The following is a 26,636-nucleotide window of genomic DNA, read 5'->3' on the forward strand; positions in this document are numbered from 1 at the left end:
GGTGTGCTGCTTGGCAGCTCAGTTATGGTACTGTTGGGTGGAAATGAGCCAGGTACAGCGTGTGGTGGTGGTGCACATGCATAGATGTGCCCACCATGGTGTGGTGGCAGGTTGAAAGGTTGTGGTGGTGGATGCATGACTTGTCTTAGCAGTAAAAATCCATCTGCAACTGAACTTGTCTCTCAAGAGTGACTTATAATTTACTGTGATGTTCAGAAGCTCGCCTCTCAGATGTCTCCATCATATCCAGAATTCTTTTCTTCATCTGTATGTCCACCTCTGCAACATTACGCAAATGTGTTTCAGTTGAAAGTCTTCTTTCAAGTCTGTCCTGTCTGTGGCCCTTGAGTTTTGCCTTGACAAAAGGTAGAATAAAACAATGAAAAACTAATTAACCACAATAAATGTTAAAAATAAATCAGTGGTGGAATACCAAGATTAATATTTACTTAAGTGCTACACTTAAATATTTTAGGTTAAGTGTTCTCTTTTCCTATACTTTTAACTCTACAACATTCTTGAGGTAGGGATTCAACACCAACACAGTTACACTGCAGATTCAGATGAATATAAATCTGTCATTATGATGACTTCGTGTAGGTTAAGCTACACAGTAGTTAAAGAAATGAAGCCGAGCTGTATCATTACTAGGTCAAACCTAAAGGTGCTAAAGGCATCTATAATTGGGCTACTGAAATACAGTAGGGCATTCGTTTATACATGTATGGTAGGCTAACCTTATTTCCCCTGACAAGTCTCCCAGTCCACGTTTTCTTGTTTTGTTTTTTTTGCTGTTTCATATTCCAGTGTGATATTGAGGAATAATTCCACCTCACTGTCTGTCACATGTACGACTCAGTTCTGCTTCTATGCGATGTCTTATCGGATTTTGTGCTTTTTTACCTAAATGTGCTATTTGGCTATACTGACTCTAGTAGGAAAGACTCGAATGCTTTTTAGTTCTCAAGTAAGAAGCCAAACTTTTTATATTTGTTGTTATTGTTCTTAAGAAATAAAGTTGGAAGTAAAAAAAAGTTCCACCGTCTTTGTTGATGCTTTCCCGCCCTGGCTTCAAGACTTCCGATTGGCCAACATTTCTGCAAGGTTAGGATTATATCGCCACCTGTTGCTTTGGCGTGCTCATTACAGCGTTTGCCTTTGTTTTTGTTTTGTTGGAGGGGGGGTTACGCGTGGACTGAGATATTTTTCTCAAAACTTCACGTGTGGACGGGATTTTTTTAAAACGGAAACGGAAAATCTCTGTTTTCAAAAATACCCGTGTACGTGTGGACGTAGCCTAAACAGTAGAGATGTTTGTAGCTTTACGTTAGCTGGACTGACCGGAAGCAGGGTCCATGCGTCACGACTAACCGGATAGAGTTTTGAATCGGTTTAGTCCTGCACGTGCTGGCAAAAGGGAAGGCAAGAGAAACGATCTCCTGGCCGCATAAGGAAATCTATTTAAATATCCGTGATATCCAGTCATCATGAACTCTGAGTACGAGGATAGCTCCGCGTTATCCCCCGTGGAATCTGGGGACGAGGAGGAAGAGGAGGAGGTATCGGAGGCAGAAACAGAGCAGCTGGGGTCCAGTTCCGACTCGGATGAAGATGAAAGCGAAGAGAAAATTGATGAAGCAGCAGCGGCCGGAGATGAAAACGGAGAGAAAATTGATGAAGCAGCATGGACGTCAAAAAATGGAAAAATATCTTGGTCTCCCACAAACGCTGAGACGTTCCGCTACATCCCAGCAGCCACTGGTCTGACCCCGGGACCTACACGCTATGCCACTCTCCGAATCGTTGACCCCATATCCAGCTTCGCGCTGTTTCTAACGGATGAGATCGTGAAGCATATTGTGTCCATGACAAACCTGCATGGGAATCGCAAAATTCCCGGCTGGCGAGATATAGACGCAGAGGAGTTTCGGGCTTATGTGGGGCTGCTCGTTTTGTCCGGTGTTTACAGGTCAAAACACGAATCCACGTTGAGCCTCTGGAGCGAAAAATGGGGACGGAGCATTTTCCGGGCTACGATGTCACAGAAAAGGTTTAAGAACATCAGCAGAGCACTGCGGTTCGATGATAAGCTATCCCGCCCCCAACGCCATGTTGACAAGATGGCTCCCTTCCGCAAAGTCTGGAATATGTGGACGCACCGCCTGGAGATGCTGTTCAGCCCAGACAGAGATCTCTGTGTGGATGAACAACTCGTCGCGTTCAAAGGCAGGTGTAGCTTCAGGCAGTACATGCCAAAGAAGCCGGCCAAATATGGTATCAAGATTTGGGCAGCCTGTGATGTCAAAACATCCTACGCATGGAGACTGCAGGTGTACACGGGCAAAGCAGCTCCAGATCGTGTTGAAGTCAACCAGGGGATGAGGGTGGTCCTGGACATGACAGAGGGGCTCCAGGGACACGTCGTCACCTGTGATAATTTTTTCACTTCCTGTGCACTGGCAGATGAGCTACTCAAGAGGAAAATGGCCCTGGTTGGCACAATTCGCCAAAACAAGCCTGAGCTTCCACCTCATTTGCTCCAGGCAAAAAAGAGAGAGATCTTCTCCTCCATCTTCGCTTTTACAAACACCCACACACTTGTGTCTTACATCCCCCGACGGGGCAAGAATGTGCTGCTACTAAGCACAAAACACCGCCGCCCAGACGTGAGCAAAGAAGGGAAGAGAAAGCCTGTAATAATCGAAGATTACAACAAATGCAAAGGAGGTGTCGACAACCTTGATATGGTAGGTGTCATTACGAACCAGTTATGCATATATTTATTCATTCTTGCTCATATTCATGTCTAATATATATGTATGTTTTATGCTTCTTTTTTTGTTAGGTTGTTGGCACCTACTCCTGCAGGAGGAAAACAAATTACTGGCCACTGGCCCTCTTCCACAACGTCCTTGATGTTTCACTTTACAATGCCTACGTCCTGTGGACATTAATCGAGTCATCCTGGCAGAAGCGGAAAGGACACAGACGGAGGGTCTTCATTGAAGAAGTGGGAGAAATGCTGGTGAACCCACACATAGCAAAGAGAGAGCGCCTTCCTCGCTCATCAGCCGCTGCAGCAGTAGTCACAAATCTGACTGCAGCGGCTTCATGGACCGCTCCCATCATTCAATTTAAGGGCAGGAGGCAGTGTGAATTTTGCAAAGAAAAAAGGAGAAGAGTTGTCAACGCCTGCTGCAAATGTGAGAAGCATACATGCAAGGACCACAGTGTGTCCATTTGTAACGACTGTGCCGTCTGAGCAGGACTCTCACACCCAGACACATACTACCTCTCTCCCTGTCTGTCTCTCTCCCCATCCCCAACAACATAAATGTTCATGTTTATCTTTCTAAAATAAATGTTTTTCTAGTTCAAACTGAGCTTGTAATTTTATTTACGTTAGCAAGGTAATAAACATTTAGTGTGGAAAAAGTGAAAAACATCATATACCATTATAGGTTATGATTATTACATTTACTGTGCCCCTGCAAAAAAAATAATGATGAATCAAAATCAACCTTGGTGCCAATCTAAAGGCCTAATTATAATAGCAGTGAAATCTTTCTCGAAATGTATTTTATGGAAAAAATTTTATTTTTTAAAAATAAAGGTTAAAAAATGCCAAACACGCTACGGAGAAGCAAGACAGTCATAAGAGTTAGTTGTCAATACCGGCCACCAGAAGCTGTTTTTGATACGGGCAGTTGCCCGGGGCGGCATCGTGGTGAGGGGCGGCATCACCGGCACCGGCAAAAAAAAATGCTCGCACTCATGCTGCCCCGACGTCATGCCAGCGCATAGCGGGGATGTCACAGGCACCGATCGGTTTTCTGTCGCCCATTTGCTGGGAGTAAGGGCGCCCTCCGTTTGCGAGGTGCGCCTGCTGCTTGCGGCTCAGGGAGGAGAGGGCGGGGCGGCGGGGGATTCTCTGACCGGCTGGGGCAGCGTCTAATAACCAACTCGCAAAATAAAATAAAATAAAAACAAAACAACAAACACGAAAACACCAGACATCATGATACAGACTTATAATTTGCACCGATGTTTTTTTCGAAATTCTATACGCGAAAAGTGAGCGCGAGAGCCCTCGGTGCGCATGCTCGCTGCTGAAGTCAAAGTAAACTTTATTGTCATCTCCACTACATGCAGTCCAGGATATAGAGAGACGAGACGACGAGGCTCCAGTTACAGCAGTGCAAGTAAACCAACAGTATATATAAGAGGAGTAAGAAAATAAATATACACTTTAGGACTCGGGGTAAAGGATCAATAACAATTTAAAAATTTATATTTATTTGATGATTTAAAGTCTCACACACAACCCGTCGAAAGGGGAGGAAGACCTGCTGCTTCCAAGTAGAGCACATTTCATTCATAATGTTGTAAATCCAAGCCCATTATGTATTCATGATTTGAATCCTGGGTTGTGTGAAATCCCAGGAATAAACAAAGTGAATCTGTGAACTAAGGTGTAGGTCTGTTAGATCATGTTGTGGTGATCCTCGAGTTGGGGGATGATTGTTCATACTGGAGTGCAAAATTAAAACCAAGATGGACAAGAAAAGTTCAAAGCCATCAGGTGCTCAGTTTAGAAAAAAGAGAAAAGAAGACGAAGAGAAGCGAGCAACAGATGCAGGTAAGCAGACGTGTGATTGGATGATGGCAGGTCATCCTGAAACAATCAGAATCAGAATACTTTATTAATCCCTAAGGAAATAATGTGGGTTACAGTTGCTCCAAGAAGAAATGGTAAAAATAGCAACAGTAACAGACTAAACTCCAAACATTATGTTACAGATTTTACACATTTAAGAAATGGCACTGATATAGCCCCGCTATGGTTGCAGTGTCGCGCGACACATCTCGTGCACATCTCGGTTTCTGTATCTGCGCACTGCGCCCCGGACACCGCAGCTGTGCCGCGTGTGCAGTCGTGTCTTTACCGCCATGGTGATGAGATTCCAGTACAGCCCAGAGACACAGAGGGAGATGCTGGCTTACGTTTGTGGGAGACTCACGTGATCTGTGCGTCAGGTGATTCGTGCACAGCCATTTATGTAAGAGAGAAAACGATCCGAACATCCGGTGGACTTCAGATTGTTTGAAAATGCTCGTATAACCCAGAAACGGGCAGCAGCGGTCGCTTCATTAAGACCGCTGCTGCTGTTTTTCTCCTTGCCGCTGTATCAACACCAACCGCAAAAAACGCACATGGAGGATATCAGTGAGTGTCGTCAGCCCCACCTGGCTGCGACCTGTTTTTTACTGACCAACCCAGATGTCGGCCGAAGTCTCGGGGTGACCGTTTGCTCTGGCTGCCCCGGTCCTCTTGATATCCGCGCATCTGTAGCACCGTTTAAATCACGACTAAAAACCCACTTATCCAATCTTGCCTTTCCCTCTAGTTAACACTTCACTTATGATTTTATATCATGCACTTTTATGCTCATTTAATTCCTTGTTTGTTCTGTATCTGCTGCTTTCCTATGTATCAGTGACAGCTACCTGCTTGCATACCTACTTACTTTGGTCCTATTTCTATTATCCTCCTCCTATTCTCTCTGTTACTCATTAAGCACCTTGGCATACCCTTGGTTTTTAAGTGTGCTTTATAAATAATGTCAGTGCGCCCCAGGGCAGCTGTGGCTACAATGTAGCTTACCATCACCAGTGTGTGAATGACTGAATGTAGTGTAAAGAGCTTTGGGGTCCTTAGGGACTGAGTAAAGTGCTATACAAATGCAGGCCATTTATCATTATTATTATTTTTCATTCCCGTGGGAGCAGTAAGCATGGACATAGCTTTTGTTAAACAGATTTGAACCAGTGTAATATGTTGTGATGTTGTAGGACAAGGTTGTTATTGCTGTCTTTATATATAAAATCAAACAGAGACCAGCCATCATCTTCAAATCAGTGTGTGAGCAAAACGCTTCCAGTACGCAGCTGTGGGAACTGAGCAGCTGATGCACGGAGACATTCCAGGTCACAGGCAGACCAGAGACAGTGAAGTGTCAGAGATCACGAACTCTTTCAGAGCTGTTTGATAGGTCATTCCTAAGCCTCGGGGAAACAAGGAGTCACACTCCCCATGACATAACAACAGGGATAAGCACGATGGTTTCAAGCTTCCAGCTGAATTATTATTTTTTTTATTGTAAATGGAAACCACGACGGTACATAGGAGAATGTGATCCAATCAACAGAACGGTTGTAACATGAGTTAATCAGCAGTAGTGTTCATCTCCAGACCAACTAACCTGCAGACAAAGTATTGAATGTACATATTTATTGATGCGGTGGTGTTTTTCTTCATTTAGTATAGAAATGAAGCGAGAGACAAGCCCGGTTGAACACATGAGCTAGCCCATATTCTGGCGGTTCCCATAACCTCTGCGGTGAGTGTCTTTCCAGTCATCCCAGTTTCTGGCCTTTAGCAGAGATTCGTCGTCATCGTTTTCAACCTTCTTCTCTTTTTCTTCTTCGTCCGTCTCGCTCGGATCCCCGTGATCCTCCGCAGTGGGCTTCCTGGGTACACCCTGGTCAGGCAGGACGCCGCGTTTCTTGTGCTGCTCATACCAGTCATCAACTGTCATGGTAGGAAGACTGGGATAACCGGCCCCGAACACCTTAGCCTGTGTGCAAAGTGAACACATGGATTTAAAGACATCGATCCACGTTCAAGCAAATCGGAACAAAGTGACTCAGATTTTTTAAACAATAACTGATCTGATATGAGCTTGTTAAATGAAGACATTCAAAAATGTACCTTCAGTTTTATGTTTTTGAGTGGCGTGATGTTCAAGTACAAAGAGCAGAGTGACATTTGTTACGTTTTTGATCCCTCATCAAATTTCAAGTACAGCACTTGCTGAAAACTTCAGCTAATCAGCGTTTCCAGCTATTCAGTTGAGCTCTGTTAAAAATTGTAACCCAACCAATGTTTCATCCGCTTCCAGTGTAAATGTCAGTGTTCAGAGGCACTGAGCTCTGGGACTAGCAGATTTCTGTTTTTTTTAACTGCAGCTGTAAAAAAACATAACTTTCTATAGAAAACCATGTCATTTAATTCTCTCTCTCTCTCTCTCTCTCACACACACACACACACACACACACACACACACACGCACACACACACACACACACACACACACACACACACACACACACACACACACACACACACACACACACACACACACACACACACACACACACACACACACACACTCTCTCAGTTCAACCAAGTCCACAAACAAAAATACTTTATAATGCATGTTGTTTAGTGGGACTTCTGGCATTCCTTGCCTTGAACAATCCTCTTTAAATCTGGCTTGTATTCCGTTGTTGTCACTCGAAGCAATTCTTTCACATGTGTGTCAGTCAGAACAGATCGATGCTTTGATTTCACATGTTTTAGGGTAGAAAACACAGACTCGCAGACGTATGTTGACCCAAACATTGACAGTATCTTAAGCGCAGCCCGTTTGACATTGGGGTATTTTTCCATTGGCACACTTTTCCAGAACTCAATGGTCCCTTCCCTTAAAGCAGGTTTCAATTGGTCCTCTTCACAAAGATCGATCATCTCCAACTCAGCCGCAGCTTCATCTGTGACTAGCGGGACTTTCAAACAGCCGGTCTCTGCATTCAATGGGTCGACGAGGAACGTAATCTGTGGCCTTTTCAATTGTAGATCATGGAACCGGGTCACGAAGCTTTCGTGCAAGTTTTCAATCAGCGTTGCATATCTGGCTCTTTGCTTACTCAGGGCAGCGCTGGCGACTTGCCCGCTTGGCTTTTAGCAGAGTGGGAAAATGCGTTAAATCTCCCTTTTGAATATGTGTCTTGAACAGCTTCAGTTTGTTGACAAACGCAAACACACTTTGCACCAGGTCAGGGAGCATTTTTAACTTACCCTGCAGGGTCAGGTTCAGTCTGTCCAAGTGACACAGCATGTCGACCAAAAGGCCAGATCCATAATCCACTTGAGGTCCGAGAGCTCGGGATAGTCCTTGTCCTTCTTTTCCATAAACAGTTTCACGGCATCCAAAAGCTCAAAGAAGCGAGAGTGTACCCGGCCTTTTGACAGCCACCTCACAGTGCAGTGCAGCGGCAGGTCACCTGGAAGCCCTTGGTCCAGCTCAGCGATGAGATTCTTGAATTGCCTGTGGTTAAGCGCATGTGTGCGGATATAGTTGACGATTTCCATCACAGGCTTCATGACGTTATCTAAATTCAATGATTTAGACACGAGTTGCTCCATGTGGATGATGCAGTGGAAATTCCAAAAGTCAGGAATAGTTCGGTCAGCTTTGCACAGCCCCACAAGCCCGTTCACAGATCCCATCATGGCTGGTGCTCCATCCGTGGCGGTGCAGTTAATTTCGTTATGGGCAGATTTGCTTTTTCAAATGCAGCCATCATGGTTTCTTTCACATCTGTGCCACGGGTTCTGTCTTTTAATGGCACAATATCCAGGAGCTCTTCTTTGATCACACAATCGTTTGACACAGACTATGCAAATATTGCCCACTGAGGCTTGTCTTGTATATCACAACTCTCATCCAATGCGACACTAAAATACTCACATGCTTGAAGGTCAGAGTGCAACTGTGATTCAATAGCTGTGTTAATGTCCGATATTCTGTGTTCAACAGTGTGGCGGGACAGTTGGACGTCTGATACCACGCGTTTTAATTTGTCGTTTTCAGGAGACAAGATCTCAACAACATCACTGAGGCATTTTTTAACGAACTCCCCTTCATTGTATGGCTTTTTAACCCGTGCAATGTTCCAAGCCAGCTGATAGGATGCGAGCGTTATGGTCTCTGACCGCTTCGTAAAGTTTTGGAAAAACTGTATCTGCTTTTCTGCCTGACTTTTCAAAGTGGCCGACTCGTGCTTGCGAAGTGCAGTCCCTTTTGGAAATTCCTGGTCGATGTTAGCATGGAGTGAGCTGAAGTGGCGCTGAAGATTTGAAGCTTTGAAATGCGCTAATGACGTCTGACATATAAGGCAGAATGGCTTACCATTGCGTTCAACAAAAAAATATAAACTCTCCCACTCTGTTAAAAACGTCCTGTGTTCATCTTCATATTTTCTTTTTGCTGTGCATTTTTTTCCTGCCATTTTAAGGGCGAACTTGCTCCTACTGGGAAACTTTGCGGTATTTTCATCTCACACACATGGCCATTTGATGAAAATACCGTATTGAACTCAAGCGAAGCGAACGCGCACATTTTAAAACAACAACATAAAAAAAATCAAAACACAAACTTTGATATGAACGTAAGAGCCGCATGAAACCAGGCAAAGAGCCGCATGCGGCTCGAGAGCCGCGGGTTGGCCACCCCTGGTCTAATGCGTCATGACTCTGTGTAGTGTGAGTGGCCATAAAGGAGGGTTTTTATCAGTAGGAAACACTGAAACGTTCTGCTTGTTTGTGGTGATCAGCACCACAGGAATGATAAATAACCTGTGAGACTCATTGCGACACTGAGTCGGTGTAGTACATGCACACATTTCTGTTTGATGTAATGTTCAACACTGAACTGTAACAAGTTTGTATTCAGCCTCATCTTTATAGATTGACTTCCACTGGGGAGAACAGGTGAGGTTTAAGGCCTGGACAAGTTTGAGACCTTTTTGTCTTCCGCAGTGAAAAAATGGCTCAAAAATAAAAACGGGATCATTTCAGCTCCTAATTTTACACATTCTGCACTCAGCTTTGCAGCGTCACTGAAATGCAGCCAGGTGCTGCTCATTTTGCATTTTCACTTGATCCCGTCACCGTTTAAATCCATCTCCCCGTCTCTCTGTCCACCTGGCCTGCACCACTACACCTGCTGTCTTCACAATGCCCCCCTTCCTTCTTTCACTAATGGTATGATCCCAGTCTCTGCGTGTAATTGGCTGCATGGTGTGTCCATCAAAATAAAGAGCATCCATGCCTGCATGGATCCTCAGCAGGGCTGAAGATTCAGTCCCACATACTGACAGACCCGTGACATAACTGCGCCGTGAGTTTGACACGCCTGATCCAAACAGAAGGCATAATTCAAACTTTTACAGTAAAGCTTCAGATGCTACATAAAACAGACAGATGAACTGTTATCGTAGTTTGATACCATGTTTAAATTCGGTAGCTTGCTGAATGCTGGTGGCAGCCGTCCCACCTTGTTGCTGTGATTCCTCCACAGAGCAGGCTTTGTAACATTAGTGAAATGAAACACAGCGGCCTCGCGTATCGCGGGAGTTACGTTCTAAAAATAACCTGCGATAAGTGAAATCCGCAAAGTAGCCAACTTTATCTTTTACAATTACTATAGATGCTTTAAGGCTGTAAAGCCCTCACTACACACTTTATACTCGTTTCTCAGACAGGCAGGCTCTGAAAGTTCAAAATCAGTCCAGCATTACAGAATGAAACCAAAGGAACCCGCAGGTGACGACGTTTCATCGACACTGTTGTTTGTTGGGGAGAAAACGTACAAACATACAGTCCAGCACTTCAGAGTCACGCTGCTAGTGATCGAAGATTTATGTAAATGTGACAAGCTGAACGTAGCCAATCAGGACGCAGGACACAATACGCCGTTTCAAAAAGAAAAAGAAATTTCACACACACAAAAAAAAAAATCTGTGAAACAGTGAGACCGCCACAGGTGAAGCGCGTTATAGCGAGGGAGCACTGCATCATATTAATAAAACTGCACGAACATAACGTTCCACAGGCCAATGAAAAATGACCATTCTGAACTCTTGGTTATTTCTTATTGCTCATCAATAATGTTGTCAGTGCAGCAATGAAACATGAACAGGGGGCAGATGGACTGAGACGTGTCACAGTGGATTACAGTCACATGGAGTCGGGAACTGATAAGAATTCAGTGATCCCATTATCAGTATTACTTATTGATTCTCACGGCGTTCTCACGAACACCATCACTAAGCAGCATATCAAAGACATTTGTGCCAATTCATTACATGTTGTGAGGTCAAATGTTTGTGCATGTTGGAGCTTTGCTTTGATCCGTGTTGGGTCATTACTGGGAAAAAGAACCGTATCACGCTGACACTGTTACAACAGTATGAGACATGGACTGGCCTCCCCAGACCCTGAACATCACTGAAGCTGTGTGACGCATCATCCTCACAGATGACTAACGAGCAGACCACTTTAGCAAATTACAATAAAGGCTGATTAAGAGAGTCCAGGCTGCACGTGCAACCTTGTGACTGCATGCACCTTAATCAGTCGTACAACAACAAACCAGCTCACCTGCACAGCATCCTTGGTGAGGATGAAGGGTTTCATGGGGGGCCTGGGTGGGTGAGTGGGTTGCTTGGGAGCATTCTCCTTAAACATATCCATCTTTTTGAGTATCTCCACCTCTTGGTCAATGCTCTCTATGTCCTCCAAACACACAGCGACCCATCTTCGGACATTCAGGAGGTAAAAATCTCTGGTGACTTCATCATCAGCTTGTCCGCTCTCCACAGCTCTCCGAACATCAGACAGTTTGGCCTCAAGCTCCTTCTTCTGACGGTACCGCTCAATTTTAGCTTGTCTCTGTGCTGCCATAGCAACCAGGTTGGTCGGGCCGGGGAAAGACTGAAACAAAAAGCACACGTCACCGATTCATTATTGACACATCCTCCAAATCACACACAGGTGAACTCTGTTATTTAGAAGCTTTCATGTAAACAACTAAAGAAAGCATCACTTTCTGGTTGTGTGACTTAAATCTGTGGAGCTTGGTGACATGTTCCCATCGGACACTTTTCTGTGACTGACTTATGTGACATAAATAAGCCCAGACTTACAGCCTTCATTAACAGTGCAGTTAACAGAAAGAACCTGTTGTTATATGAACACTGCAGCTTGTTCAAAGTAAAGGTGTTCAATGTGCTGTGTTAGTTCATTCAGAAACAAAGGCACAGGTGATTAGGGATGTACCAGTGATTTAGATCAAAGACCAACAACACAGTTTATGGCTGATCCAATCAGTTCAATTGTTGTTTACTTCACAACTCATTGGTCGCTAACATGAAGTGAACAGCAGCTCGAGGATTTCACTCCAACAGCTTTTCTTTAATGTCAATTTTGTAGACAAACTAAAAACAAAGAAACATTTCTCCTCTCTCACCATAGTGTTCAGTGTGGCTTGAAATGCAAATAGAACTTGTAAACGTCAAAAATGTGTGAAAATATAAATATATTTACAGAACAATCTGGTCCGTCTGGTTTCCACCTGGAGACAGTCTTTACACTTTGAAATACACTACAGGTCAAAAGTTTGAAAACACCACAATTTTGCAGTTTTCTATTGAGAATGATGCAGTTTGATGTCTCATTGCACTCTGAAATTAAACCATGGTACAAATAAGCACCTGGAGTTAAAAAAGCAATCATGGAATCAGTTTATAGACCAAAATATATCCTAAACCTCTGACTCTTCAAAGTAGCCACCTGACCCAGTGTTCAGCTGGAGTACCCGGAGAGAACCCACACAAGCCAGGGGAGAACATGCAAACTCCACACAGAGAGGAGAGAACTCCTCAGAAGAAAACTGGCTTTGGTTGGCACAATCATAGACTGAAGCACACTTTGTCCTGTGGAGATCAGTCCTCTGAAAGCTACCAATGAAGGATGTTCCCGGATTCACACAAAGTAACGACGCATAAAAATCACTGAAACTTAATCACTGATATACAATCAGCTGCAGTGGTGCTTAAATTAAACGAGGCTGTAATTATTTGATTAAAAATGCTTTTGCATTTCGAAATTGGGATGATGTGATCTAACTGATACACTGAGCGGGACTTTTTTCTAAACCCACTCCGGTGGGTCATTATGCAAATGTAAGGTTGAAACCTGCAGTCAGCTGAGACTGAAGACGTCACCTGGATGATGACGAAACGTTTCTCCCACTGAAAACGTCCAGATGAACAGAATCCCAGCACAAAAATAATAAACGCTTAATAATCAATTATTTATCCCAGAGTGTACTTTCAATTCTACACGAAAACCCACTGAGGATACAGGAAACGCTCATGACAAGAACGGATGTTAGTGAGAAACAAACCCACCCATCTGCTGCTGACCAGTTCTGACCACGACCAAGCTGAGTGGGTAGTGTTTATGAACACAGCCGGAGGGTTAGCTCATTTGCTATTTACTTGCTCTTAGTTAGGTACTTACATTAGCTTTAGCGTTTCCATCTTCTGACCCTCCGTCAGGCCGTGCTTTTTCACCCGTGGAGTCTGGCAGTTTAAACGGTGACACCTTATACTCGTCACATCTCCTTAAAAAATCCATAAAGTAAGCGCGGGCCGTCTGGACTATTTCCAACCGTTTGTCCCGGGTGGTCTGCTTCATGGTCAGAGCTCCTAACAAAGCGGGCAGCAGCAGGTACTTCAGGTCTGCCGTGGCGATCTCCTCGAGCTCTTCGTTGCGACTAAACAAGTCGAGCTGAGCGACCATCCGGGAGGCTTCCTCTAACATTTGAACCCCGCGCTTAACTTTCACCTGAATACTGTTTGAGCCAAGAGGCTCGTTTGTGCTGTCGACCTCCTCGAATATTTTCCAACCACGATCTAACAACTCTGATAATTTAAGCGGTTCTGCGTCCACATTTAATGGCTGTCTAACACTGTTGCTGTTCTCCGATTCCGCCATCTTGCAATATTTTCCGGGTTCGTTCTTCTTCTTCTGTTTTTAGTGTAGTTCAGTATTACCGCCTCCTGCAGGCAAACGTTAAAATAACACGCAAGACTTACGAAATAAAAATATACTACAGTCTCTCTATAGTCGCTCATAATCTGACCCGAAGGGTGAAAAAAGCTTTTATAAAATAATATTAACTCCATAATATTAATTAATTATTAATGTTTTTTGTATTTTGTCTGTCCTGTTCAGCACTGTAGCAATTACTGTGTAAAGGCCAAGAAACAAGATTTATTTCCCCAACTGGACCTTTTGTTATACTTTGTCCACTTAACTGTCATAGCTGATTAGATTTTTATTAAGACTTTTTATTATTTATTTTAACTAAAAATTACAGAACTGGAAATGGTAAATAATAAATGTTGAATGTTACTGAGCAGCATACAGTACTAATAATGTATGATATGGTTAGAGGGAGCAGCCAACCGAGATAGTGTTCATAAGGTTTCTCTGTGTAGGCGCCTTATTGATATAACTATGAAAATATTAAAGTGTCACACTGACATCTGTTTTCTGAAGCGATATGTGGAATTATACAGTAAAAATACCAGAAATCATGTGTTACGTTTGACTGCAGCAGAAATGTGCCTCTTAATCCATGTCTGAGAAACTAAACCAGTAACACTTTCAGACTGACTCAGGTAGTTTCAGTAAAGTCTGATGACCACACACACACACGCACACACACAAAGTGTCTATGACACACACTGATCCTCAGTTACGACACTTTAATATCAGCAACAGTCAGCTCTGATCAAATATTCCCTCTTTGTTGAACTTGATAACACACATTTAAAACACCACACACAAAATGCAACCTTCTCCCAGTCCTCATGTACACACACATGAAGACACATGCGTCCCATCATGCTCTGCAGATAAGGCCCATTTGGAAAGAAGTATGAACAGTTAGCTTGACAACAAAGTACAAACATATTTTCATCAATCTGACATTTTCCATTTAAAAACAAAAGGGCCGTGATCACAATAATAAGACACCAATGATTACTGATTATGGGATTTTACTGAGCCATGTAATGAAAGTAACTTTTGTTTCTACAGATCATATTTTACATGTGAGGGCCGTGATGCCGACAACAGGTTTAGTTTGTTAACCCCAAACACAGGAAGCGTTTCTGTTCCAGAAACAGAGCTAACTTTAACAGTTACTCCGGCAAATAAATCAAATATCACATTTAAATTTAAATGTGGGTTTAAAATCAAAACTATGCTCTCTGTTGACTGTTTGCCTAACTGCAACACAAGTGTACAAACTCAGTAAAAACCAAGCAGAGTATTACTAAAGGAGGGAAGCATTTGTACATAAAAAAGAAACGTGTAAGTGCACCAACAGATCCATATATGTCTCAACTGATGTTTGAACAAAACCTTTTTAGTACAAATAGCACACAGAGTACTGCTGCTGGATCCTAAGAGTCACAGCAACAACAGACTAATGTCTGCTGAGGTCTCAGCAACAAGAACTAAACAGTCCTGACTCATGTCTGCACTTTAAGACAAAAACACAGTCTGCAGGTTAGAAATGAATCACAAATCAAACAATTTGGCCCAAGTTCAGACCAAGAAGACATCTTTTGGTACACGACTGTTCATGTTGCACAGCAGCGATCAGAGCTCTGTTGTTGTAAAGGAACCACTTGTGATATTGTAAAAGGCACCGTATGTATATGATGTACTGACTTTATTAAACAGATCAGAGGACAATCATGGCTTGGCAAACAGTTTTTCATCAAAGATGCTGTGGACAGCACCCTGCAGCACGTCTGTCCTCCGACTTATACTTGCTCTGACTCTGGAGGAGCTGATCAGCACTAACTCATCAGGAAGCTGCAACAGAGACGAGACAACTTTCAGTCCATACGACACAAAGCACCATCTGAGCCGGTCGCAGTCGATTAAACAGGAGAATCCAACATTAACATGTTCACACCTGTATGGATATCCATGGTACTTGGCTCTGAAGATCGACAGCAACCAACTGAAGAACAGCATAACTAGACCGATACCTGCAACACACATAACTGACACGCAGGGTTCTGCGATTATACCTCCTTATGCATGATGCAGACAAGTAAACAAACTCAGGGACGATGATTTACTGACTGGTTTAGAGAAGGTTGGGTTAGACAAAGTTATTATCTGGAAACTGTGGAGTGTTTGTGTTTTCTATATTCGTACACAGATGCTCTGAGGTCAGAAGAACTTGGATCATACACAGGAATGCACGTACAACTGAGATGTTCTTGTTGCTCTCTGTTGGAAAATGATCTTAGACAACCCGAAGACACAATCTGTGTGTGTGTGTGTGTGTGTGTGTGTGTGTGTGTGTGTGTGTACACGTACTCTTTCTCTTTCCAATATCCATGTCTGAAGTAGCAGCTTCACACAGTAGAACTATTCCCATGGTAACAGCCGCATCTGACAGCTGGGTCAAGGGTTGAACGAGTTCATAGCATCCATCTACTCACAGCCAAGCTTTTACCTTATTACCACCATTCACCCCAGAAATAAACACAGACAAGGCTACGAGAACCAAGACTCTGCCAGGAAATGGAGCAGGAACAAAGGCCTGAGCCACTGGGACAGGGCCCAGCTGTTCTCCGTGTACCTCCAGGGGAAAAATGTAATCAATTTAAAAAATATACTCAGATATGAATCACCACTAACATTTAATGGAATCATTGTGCTGCATCTTGGCTTCCTGCAGCTGACACAGCACTGCTGCACACAGAGCTCATCCCTGAAAAAGCTTCTGCACACAGTGGCCCAAAACGACCAAGTGAAGAAAGTCTGCTGGAAATTCTTGCAAATTTATGCAAAATTAAAAACCCAAAACTATCACATGTACAAAATTATTTATTTGGCATGAAAGTCGAAGTTAAGCAGCGTGTCCTGTTTCTGCTGCTTTACTATGTGACTGAGGCCCAGCTGTGGTAAAGGCACACACTCTGACATGCACCAAGTCCAAGCAGTGGTCTGTAGACAGTAGTGAGGCTTAGCTCTGGGTGAGTGTACAGAAACATTTCTACAGCACTGAAGGTCTTAATGAGCGACGTTTTCTCCATCATCAGTAAATGGAAGAACCTGGAACCACAAGGACTCTTCCTACAGCTGGCTGCCCGGCCAAGCTGACTGATCGGGACAGAAGGGTCTTAGTAGCGACACCCCTGGGTGAAAGGCACAGGACAACCTGTCAGGAGTTGGACCAAAGCCACCAGAAAGACTCTCAGACCAGGAACATAGTTCTCTGATTAAACAGAGCCTGAAGTCCTGGCCTGAATCCCAAAGGTCATGTCTGGAGGAAAACGGGCACCGCCTGGACGGTGCCATCCCTACAATGGAGCCTGGTGGTGGCAGCATCACAGTGTGGGGATAAACTTTAGCAACAGAAACTGGGAGACAGTCAGGGTCGAGGAAAGATGCATCTACAGACACGATGATGATAGCCAACTCCAGAGCGCTCTGGACCTCCGACTGGGGTAGGCTGAGCTTCCAATAGGACAAGGAGTGGGTTCAGGACCACTCTGTAAAATACTCTCGAGCAGCAGAGCAGGAGCCCAGATCTGAACGTGGCTGAATCCCTCCGGACAGATTTGAAAATGGCTGTAAACCAACACTTTTAATAAAATCGAATGGTGCTTGAGAAGAAAGAGCTGCTAGCAAACTTTCACTTTTTCCTGTGTGTAAACTTTTGAGGCAAAAAGTGTCTGTATTGGATTTTGGAATAACACAGGTGGTGTTTACAGTTTGATGTGCTAATTCAGAATAATGTCGCACATCAAACTGAGAAACATGAGAAAGCTACAAAGGTGCTTCGTGTCACAGCTACACTGTGGGCCGTGAAGTTATTTCAACAGTGGAGACAGGTGTGCTGATCACAGCCTGTGATTCTGTCAAACATGCATAAGTTAGACAACTAAGAGACATGGCTGAAATCCCCTGTGTCCCACCAAAGGGAGGCCCCGGGGCAGACCCAGGACATGCCCGAGATCTGGCCTGGGAACACCTCAGTGTGGCCCTGGAGAAGCTGCAGGAGGTGGCTGTGAGAGGGAGGTCTCGGACTGACAGCTTAGGCTGCCGCCTGCGTGACCCGGCCCCGCACAAGTGGCAGAAAACAGAATTTTTAAAAAATGGCCCAATATGTTAAAAAGGAGATCATGTGTTTGGTGCAGAGGGAAGCCGTTGTTATCCATGGAAGGTTGTTGAGCTGACAGAGTGTGTGTGTTTAGTGGACACGGCCACACAAGTGTTCATCTGCAGAAAGCTGAAGGATACTGAAGAGGAGGACGATGTGCGTCTCTGCCACGAACTGTGCCTGACTGCTGCCGTGGATGTAACTCTGAAAACACACAGTCACATCTTAGACTGGTCAAAAGATTACATGCAGTAAATGTGGCCATGAGTGTCAGGGTGACCAGCGCACACCTTTATTAACCCATCACTGCGTGCTCTCTAACAAATATGAGTTTATTTGGGATTTTCTCCACACAGGATCACAACTTTTAATCTTTTAAGACGGATTCGTTTCTCGTTAGTGATCATTATTCACTACAACTTTATACTTCCTTTATTTATTTCTACTGACTAGTCTATATGTGTGAGGCCATGTGTGGAATAAAGAAAATCCAAAATAAATTCAGCGCGAGTCATTAAAGACGTGTCGTCCAATCATTCAGCACGGTAACCTGCATGACATTCATGGTCATGATGATGTCATCTCCTGACCACTTCAGTCAGCTCACAGCGACACACGTCAGTTAAGTTGTTACGTTGTTAAATAGTTGTAGTAACTCTGTTGGAGCCAACATGTTATATTAGTGACATGAGTGAAGTGTATGTGTGTCTTACAACTTGTCCTGTGCTGGGGTTTTTGTGAGCATAAGGTGGTCCTCTGATGTGGTTCCACATCTGGCCTGAGGTCATGACCAGGACAAAGCACTGAAACACAAATAAGATGCGTAAAACACAAAGACGTAGGAGCTGTTGGGTGTTTTACGTGAACAAAAACATCTCATTTGACTGTAAGAGGTTCACTTGTTCACACATTTTATCACAAAAAAAACAAAAAGGAAACAGCTCTCCGGTTGTTTCCACCGTCTCCAGATTATTCCAGGCAAGTGTTTCCAAAATCTATGGAGAAAGAGTTTGTTTTATGATCATTATATATCAAACGTACAGAATTAAACTGACAGTTGGTCCTTCCCAGCTCATCCGATGTACTGCACCAGTTACACTGAATCACATGCATGTATAGTACTGTGCAAAAGTCTTGAGCGCCGCCATTTCTTTATCTTTTGCTAACAAAACCAGAATATTGAATATTGAAATGGAATTGTAAACACAAAGTCATGCAGTATATAGTACAGTTACATATTCTAACGAGTCTGAAAGCCAATATTTGGTATGACCACCTTTACTTTTAAACACAGTGCGATCTCTTTGTGCGATCTCTTTGTGCGATCTCTTTGAGCGATCTCTTTGAGCGATCTCTTTGAGCGATCTCTTTGAGCGATCTCTTTGAGCGATCTCTTTGTGCGATCTCTTTGAGCGATCTCTTTGAGCGATCTCTTTGTGCGATCTCTTTGAGCGATCTCTTTGAGCGATCTCTTTGTGCGATCTCTTTGAGCGATCTCTTTGAGCGATCTCTTTGTGCGATCTCTTTGTGCGATCTCTTTGAGCGATCTCTTTGAGCGATCTCTTTGTGCGATCTCTTTGAGCGATCTCTTTGAGCGATCTCTTTGTGCGATCTCTTTGAGTGATCTCTTTGAGCGATCTCTTTTTGTGATCTCTTTGAGCGATCTCTTTTGTGATCTCTTTTTGCAATCTCTTTGAGCGATCTCTTTGAGCGATCTCTTTGAGCGATCTCTTTGTGCGATCTCTTTGTGCGATCTCTTTGAGCGATCTCTTTGAGCGATCTCTTTGAGCGATCTCTTTTGTGATCTCTTTGAGTGATCTCTTTGAGCGATCTCTTTGAGCGATCTCTTTGAGCGATCTCTTTGAGCGATCTCTTTGAGCGATCTCTTTGAGCGATCTCTTTGAGCGATCTCTTTGAGTGATCTCTTTGAGCGATCTCTTTGAGTGATCTCTTTGAGCGATCTCTTTGTGCGATCTCTTTGTGCGATCTCTTTGAGCGATCTCTTTGAGCGATCTCTTTGAGTGATCTCTTTGAGCGATCTCTTTGAGTGATCTCTTTGAGTGATCTTCAGGACACATCAAGCCCTTCTTCGCACATTAGCTGCATTTTGTTCAGTTCTCTGTCATGAAAATCATCTGTCACAATTTTAATGATACCCAGTGCCTGGAAATTATTTTGCCCTTTTTATTGAAAAACTAGAGACTGTGTTTGCTTAATGTCAGACTTTTTACTCACATGCTGCTCCTAAATACGTTTGTATTACAGGTCTGTGTTTAGTCACACGTGTCAGTGAAGCACACTGTGTTAAACAACTGCTTGAATTACTCGAATGGTTGAAGCTCCGTCTCTTTCTTTAACATTTCTAGGCTCTTTAGATTGTTGTGACTTGCATGTTTGTATTTCTTGTTGGACCTGAAACACTACATGTATAAACCTGCACCGTGGAGGCCTGGAGGGTCGAGTTTGTGCTGTCGCTGGCTGCAACAGTGAGTTTTATGTTAAAACTCACGGTCCATGTTCACACTGCAGAGGCACACAATCAGCTGTCAGAGCAGAACACGACATGCAACCAACACTACTGAATGAAATCACAGTCTCTCTTTTCCCACCTAAAACTAAGCAGTTCACAATTACAGGCACCACATGCACATCCCTCCACAAACAGGTTTCTTATTGAAACACAGTCATGTCCTCCCCACATCGTGCTGATTGGATTCCTGTTCGTGCGTCACTAAGAAACACGTTTGTGACTTGACTGGCATGTAGAGCGTCTGCATGTGATTGGGAAGAGAACGATGATTTTATTGGATAAAATAGTGCTGATCGCTCCGCTCGGGGCGCCCGGACAGACAAGGAAAAATCTGTTTCTGACTCCGGCTTCTTGTTGCAGTGTCACCCAACTCAAACAGGCTCTCCTTCACACCAAAAGGAAGCGGTGTCATGTGATTGTGGTGGGGCAAAATTCCTCCACCCACTGTAAAATACAATGACAGCTTGGCCACTGTATTTAACACGTCACCTTCCACAAACCGGTGCCTGCTCCTATGTCATTGTAATGAATGTATACTTTTACAATATTATTTTGTTCTACAAAATTAGAAAAAGATGCTGACATATCCAAGCGTTTGGCTAATAGCTCTTTGGGAGTCATCTTTTGGGGGAAATGTATTATTGCAACAGGCTGGTAGCAGCAAAGTGCCGGGATTATTGGATCATTCGTCTGTGTAGACACAACAAAGGTTAATCTTTTGAGCTAGATGCCTTTTTTTTATACATAAGCCAGTGTTAAGTCCTCTGAAAACTGTCAGGTACAAGTACTGAACCAAAAACGATTGAAAAAGCAGCCAGTGTCTAAAGAAACCCTGAAACAAAAGACAGCTCGGAGAACTGAAAGTCTGGCTTTATGGAAGCAAAACAAAGTCAAGACTTCTGCACACTAATGTAGAATACAGTTCTTACAGTAACTGGAGGAAAGCGCCCACAGGAGAGCTACACCTGCTACAGCAGATCTACTTTGTTTCTGTCTCGTTTGTGGTGTGACTTGTATTGAGCCACAGATAATGTGCACACCCATGTATACCGTCACATTTCACAACACTATAAGGCTATCTGACGTGCATTTGGACATGGTGTGGAGATGGACGACAGAAGATTTTGATCTTTTTTTTCTGAACTTGGATCACCAGAGAAAAAGCAAATAAGCATTTCAGCATGTGTGTGTATATGATGGTAGTTTTTACCAGTGCGGAGAAGGCCCAGACATTTGTGTTGAAGAGAAACTCTAAATTGTGTCTTCGTAGATATGCAAGTCCACCAATCACAGCCAGAAGGAATCCCAGCAGGAGAGGCCCTGCATAGTTGGGAGGACGAATGACACGGATCTGAAACACACAAACATGAGAGTAGACTCCAGAGGCTCTCACCATGCCCGTGTTTGAATGTGTTTGTTTGCCTTAATTAGAAGTCTGAATTCATTTTATTGCAAACATCTTCACTGATCTCATTGAAACGTTTGACACTTACTTGTACATCAGTTCTGTCTGCCACCCATCTAGCCAGCTGCTCAGCCGCGAAGCCTCGGACCTGGAGCTCATACGTATCAGGCCTTCGAGGTTTTCCTTTGGATGGGAAATGGAGGAATGTTGGGGCAGAATTCATATTCAGCTGAAAATACAGAGAGAATCAGAAGATTAGATACGTGTAGTGATGGGATTTAACAAGTTAGACTCCTTTTGGATGTCTGATTAAATGTAATCAAATATGTTCTAATATTTATCATCTTTTACTACAGACAAAGGTACAGGGCGAACATGCAAACACAACAGGGAAACAGCCCAGGGGTTGAACACTGCACACATTTTTAGGTCAACTAAATTTGTTTAAACAAATGTATTGTACAAAACGAAAGTGTGATAATATTAAAATAACTGAAGCAGTCTGCGATCTAACCACTCATTTTATTCATGATTTTATGAAGAAAAAACATGTTTTCATTAAACCAAATGAGTGCCAGCATTAAATTATTATAAAATTACAAAGTTTCTCTGAGATTGCTTCATTATATATACACAAGTTGGCCTGACTGAGATGTTTTTAAATGCATGAAAACAGAATAAAATGTCTCACCATCTGAAACACATCTGATCCTTCATCAAAGTCGACTGACGCAAAAAAGACTTTATTGGTAAAGGCAGAAGAAAAACGCCAGGAGTTAGCCAGCACCTGGAACTCCTCATCAGCTTGCCTGAAAAGGAAACATGTTTTAAAGTCACAAATGCAAGCTGGAATAAAAGCAGTGCATGTTCTTCCTGTTGCTACTTGTTACCTGCACACTCCACATTGTCTCTGTGGCTGCAGTGCTGTAAACATGATGACCACTGAGTAGTTTCTAGGGGGAGCCTTGACAAAACGACGAAACTTATCTCCATTCATTTTGATGACTGATCGTTTGGAGGCCCACTCCATCATCTGCGTCACCTTCTCTGACAGCAGAGTCTACACACACACAAAGACACCAACACAACTGCTAAAGCTCCAGTAGCAAAAACAAACGTCTTTCTATTGTCTATGCATTTTATTTTCGTTCAGTTAAACGCGCCATTTAGGCGTTAGAATAAAGGTAATTAATGTTTAATTCATTTCCGGTTTAATAACGCCCAGTCAAGTTTACAACCAGTAATTGGGTTAGTCGGAGCTAACAACTGTGATCAAACTAATGCTGTCTGATGAAATTAGCATGTTATTTAAGCTACTGCTGTAACTGCTAAAACTACTTTAGATAATGAGTAACGGAGCTCTTTCTAGCAGCTGTTAGCTTAAGCTAGCTACCAAGAATGATGCGGAAACAGACGACGTGCAACTTTGACGAAGTTGGAAAAACTCCCTCCAAAGTTTAACAACTTCCTTGGCTACACACCACTGAAGACATCACCTCTTTCTTCTTCTGCGCCTCCGCGGGTTCATAGAAGAAGACCGCGAGAAGAAGCAGCGAAGTCAAAACTTTTCCTAACATTCTGCTGCACTATCCACACTACTACCAAACACACGCGCGCGCGCTCGCGAACACGCGATAATATCCTGTCAGCTTTCCATTGGTCACATCTCAGCCAATCACACAGAGAGCAGTCCTTCCTTCTGGTTTCTCTCTTCTTCGTTTCAAAAACCGATTTGAAACAAGCTGCTCATTGCCGCCACCTACAGCTGTGCTGCAGAGCCAGGTACCTGGAGTAAGGATACCTCAAAACAGCATTCCTACGTACGAATTTCTCCGTACTTCTGATGTAATCCACTGACGAGTTTAGTGTGCTGTGACCTAATCAATAATAGTGAATAGGAAATATTCTGCAAACGTTCGCTAGCTAGCCGACTTTGTAGACGTGACGCAATGCGTGTACAAAAGTTAGGATACGGTTGCCTTTGGTAAAGACTGCAGTTCGTGGGACAATCCACAACCTTCCCCACAACTTCAGTTTCACCGCTCGGCTTAACTCTATCACCGGTGCGGATACTCACGACACCGCGTCCCGTTTTCCTGTCACCGCCACAGTTTTCGGCAGCGGTACCAACTGTCGCAGCTCCCGGAAAGTTAAGCCTATTTTTTTTTTTTTTTTAATATTAAACTTTATTAAGAAACAGTATACAGAACATGTATACAATCAGAACAAAATTAACATATGCCAGGGGGTGTAATACAAAGAATTACAAACATTCAAATAATTTGTAATTACTACAAATAGTAATAGTTTTCATAGCCTTTTTGTTAAGTGATCCACTAATCAATTTTATGTAACATAAAACATCATTATAGTAATGTTTAAAATTAGGTTTTTTGTTACTGTATTTGCATTTGTGAAAATAAAATTTAGCTAAGATAACTAACAAGTTTATTATAAAGTAAACATCTTCTTTTTTTTGCCTTCGAAAGAAACAAAATACAAGATTTTCCCATTTCACAGTAAAGTCTTTATAGAGATGTCCAGCAATGAATCTACTGAAGTCTTTCCAAAATGTTCTAGCGTATGAACAGATCCAGAAGAGGTGCTGCAGTCTCAGGATGGCTTCCACAAAATCCACAGCTCACATTTATGTCCCTTTTGAACTTTGTCATGTAATGATTAGCAGGATAAAATTTATGCAGTATTTTAAATGAGACTTCCTTCACTTTATTCGTTACCAGATACTTGTTAGGAATTGTCCATACTCTTTTCCAGTTAATGTCACTGACAAAGAAATTCCAGTAAGAGACCACATGTGGGACAGTTAGAGATTCTGTCTGGAACAAAGCACGAATATTCTTATTACTTTTACTGTGGTTTGTTAGACAGATTCTTCCTATGTGTGAATCTAAAGGGTTGGGGAGAGAAACAGATGATATGCAAGGTTGAATACCTTTAAAAAGCATTATAATACCCGTAGGTATTGCATCAAATAATATGGCATATTCTTTGGGTGTGGCTGGAAATGTATAGGTGTTTAAGAATTCTGAGTAGGACATGAGCTGCCCATTAGGATTAAACAGCTGATTCACTAAAACAATCCGTTTCTCAACCCACCTAGAAAAAATAATGATTTATTTTTATACACTATGTTCCTATTATTCCAAATTGGACACGTATGGGGTGTAAAGTTGTGTTTATATATAAGGGACCAAGCTAATAGAAGTTGTTTGTGAAACATCGAGAGCTTTTCTGGAAGCTTATCTATATTATAATCACAACCTAAGATAAAACTTAGACCACCAAACTTAGAGAAAATGTAGTGAGGAATAAAATTCCAAATGGATACCGGATTTTTAAGAAAATGTTTAGCCCAATTAATCTTAAATGTATTGTTTAGAGTAGTAAAATCCAAAACATTGAGACCACCGTGCTCATAGTCATTCATCAATACACTTTTTCTGATGTAATGTGTCCGGTTTTTCCAGAGCAAGTTGAAGAGCATTCGGTCGATATCCTTACAAGTTTTGCCGTCCACATGCAGAGAAATTGCTGCATAAGTCAGTCGAGACAGACCTTCTGCTTTTGAGAGCAATACCCTTCCTCTTAAACTTAAATCTCTCTGCAACCATTGATTTAATTTGGTTTGAGATTTTTTAATAATTGGGGGAAAATTTAGTAAAATTCTGTCTTTTGGATCTTTGCAGATAATCAGACCTAAATATGTTGCTTCATTTTTAACTGTTATATTACAAATACTCTGAACATTACACTCTTTGACAGGTAATAACTGACATTTATTTAAGTTTAGGACCGATCCAGACCCTTTTGAGAAATCCTCTATTACACATAAAGCAATTGGCACTTGGCTGGCAAGTTAAGCCTAACAACATGATTATTAGAGGTTCATGCGTCATAAACTATAGTGTCACACAACTCTGAGTATTATGCAAACAATTTTCAGCATTTAACCAATTATTTTCTCGTTTTATTTTTGTGTTTTATTGCGGCAGCAGTAAAGATGTCTGTTACCTACACTCTGACCAACAATTAGTTGACATTAAACTGCCGTAATCAATCATTTTTACTCAAGGTGAAACTACATGTTTAATTTCTATTAACATAGAATCTTAAATTATGCATTAAATAAATCAAGTTTACAATAGTACGCTTTATTCAAAATCATCAGTAAAATAATTCTATAAAACTTAAACATAATTTTTATCAGTACTTAAAATAATAAACTGTCTTTTCTTGTACTTTAATTGTACTGTTTTTATTTGTTACTATTGTATTAAAATACTCTTAAACCAACGATTCAAAACTAAAAGAAAATAGAGTGACAGTATATCCAGAGAGGATCCACCGTGGCACGCAAACAAACCCCACAAAGCGAGGCTTCGTTAAACATTTAAAACATTTGTGCCACAATTGTATCGATTCTTCGAAACAACGTCTCCACAGTGACACCTGCTCGCCAATTTGGCTATTGCCACATGTCGATAATGCTATTCTGCGAAAAAATGTGGCAGACAACAAAGCTACTTATAATACCAGACTGTCAGTAATGGTGATCTGCACATCTGTTGGCTAAATCCTTGTACAAACAATGCAAGAAAAAGATTGAGACTGTTAAAGACAGCAGGCTTTGATTGTCATAAACTGTGCTTCAACAAACTGATCCCTCTGTCTACATCCGTGCTGCTGAGCAACCGCTGAACCACGAAGAAGCTCCTTTATCCTCCTGTGGATGTTTTATCTTGTAACACCGGCAGGATGTTAGAGTGAGGATGTGATGCAGCGAATAACA

At 42.5% G+C, this 26,636-nt stretch overlaps 3 protein-coding genes across 4 annotated transcripts; 1 reads left to right on the plus strand and 2 right to left on the minus strand.

The window, feature by feature from the left end:
* The first annotated feature begins 1,131 nt into the window (after window positions 1–1,131).
* Window positions 1,132–3,703, plus strand: LOC113030263 (piggyBac transposable element-derived protein 4-like). The gene is made up of 2 exons (XM_026181524.1): window positions 1,132–2,747; window positions 2,846–3,703. The coding sequence occupies exons 1-2, from the start codon at window positions 1,488–1,490 to the stop codon at window positions 3,260–3,262; spliced, it is 1,677 nt and encodes a 558-aa protein (XP_026037309.1). The 5' UTR covers window positions 1,132–1,487; the 3' UTR covers window positions 3,263–3,703.
* Window positions 3,704–6,132: 2,429 nt separating this feature from the next.
* On the minus strand, window positions 6,133–13,731 carry igbp1 (immunoglobulin (CD79A) binding protein 1). The gene is made up of 3 exons (XM_026181611.1): window positions 13,211–13,731; window positions 11,288–11,620; window positions 6,133–6,638 (listed from the first exon to the last, which is right to left on the minus strand). The coding sequence occupies exons 1-3, from the start codon at window positions 13,685–13,687 to the stop codon at window positions 6,366–6,368; spliced, it is 1,083 nt and encodes a 360-aa protein (XP_026037396.1). The 5' UTR covers window positions 13,688–13,731; the 3' UTR covers window positions 6,133–6,365.
* A 715-nt stretch (window positions 13,732–14,446) lies between these two features.
* On the minus strand, window positions 14,447–23,863 carry LOC113030297 (magnesium transporter protein 1-like). Of its 2 annotated transcripts, none has more exons than XM_026181625.1 (10): window positions 23,308–23,863; window positions 22,717–22,886; window positions 22,518–22,635; window positions 21,915–22,055; window positions 21,632–21,772; window positions 18,605–18,694; window positions 18,032–18,095; window positions 16,100–16,174; window positions 15,687–15,777; window positions 14,447–15,583 (listed from the first exon to the last, which is right to left on the minus strand). In XM_026181625.1, the coding sequence occupies exons 1-10, from the start codon at window positions 23,401–23,403 to the stop codon at window positions 15,568–15,570; spliced, it is 1,002 nt and encodes a 333-aa protein (XP_026037410.1). In that variant the 5' UTR covers window positions 23,404–23,863; the 3' UTR covers window positions 14,447–15,567. The 2 variants fall into 2 exon arrangements, with proteins under 2 accessions (XP_026037410.1, XP_026037419.1); XM_026181634.1 differs by having other exon boundaries at window positions 23,323–23,861.
* Window positions 23,864–26,636: the final 2,773 nt, after the last annotated feature.

The sequence above is a fragment of the Astatotilapia calliptera genome, chromosome 2 (assembly GCF_900246225.1).
Source record: "Astatotilapia calliptera chromosome 2, fAstCal1.2, whole genome shotgun sequence".
Lineage (NCBI taxonomy): Eukaryota > Metazoa > Chordata > Actinopteri > Cichliformes > Cichlidae > Astatotilapia > Astatotilapia calliptera.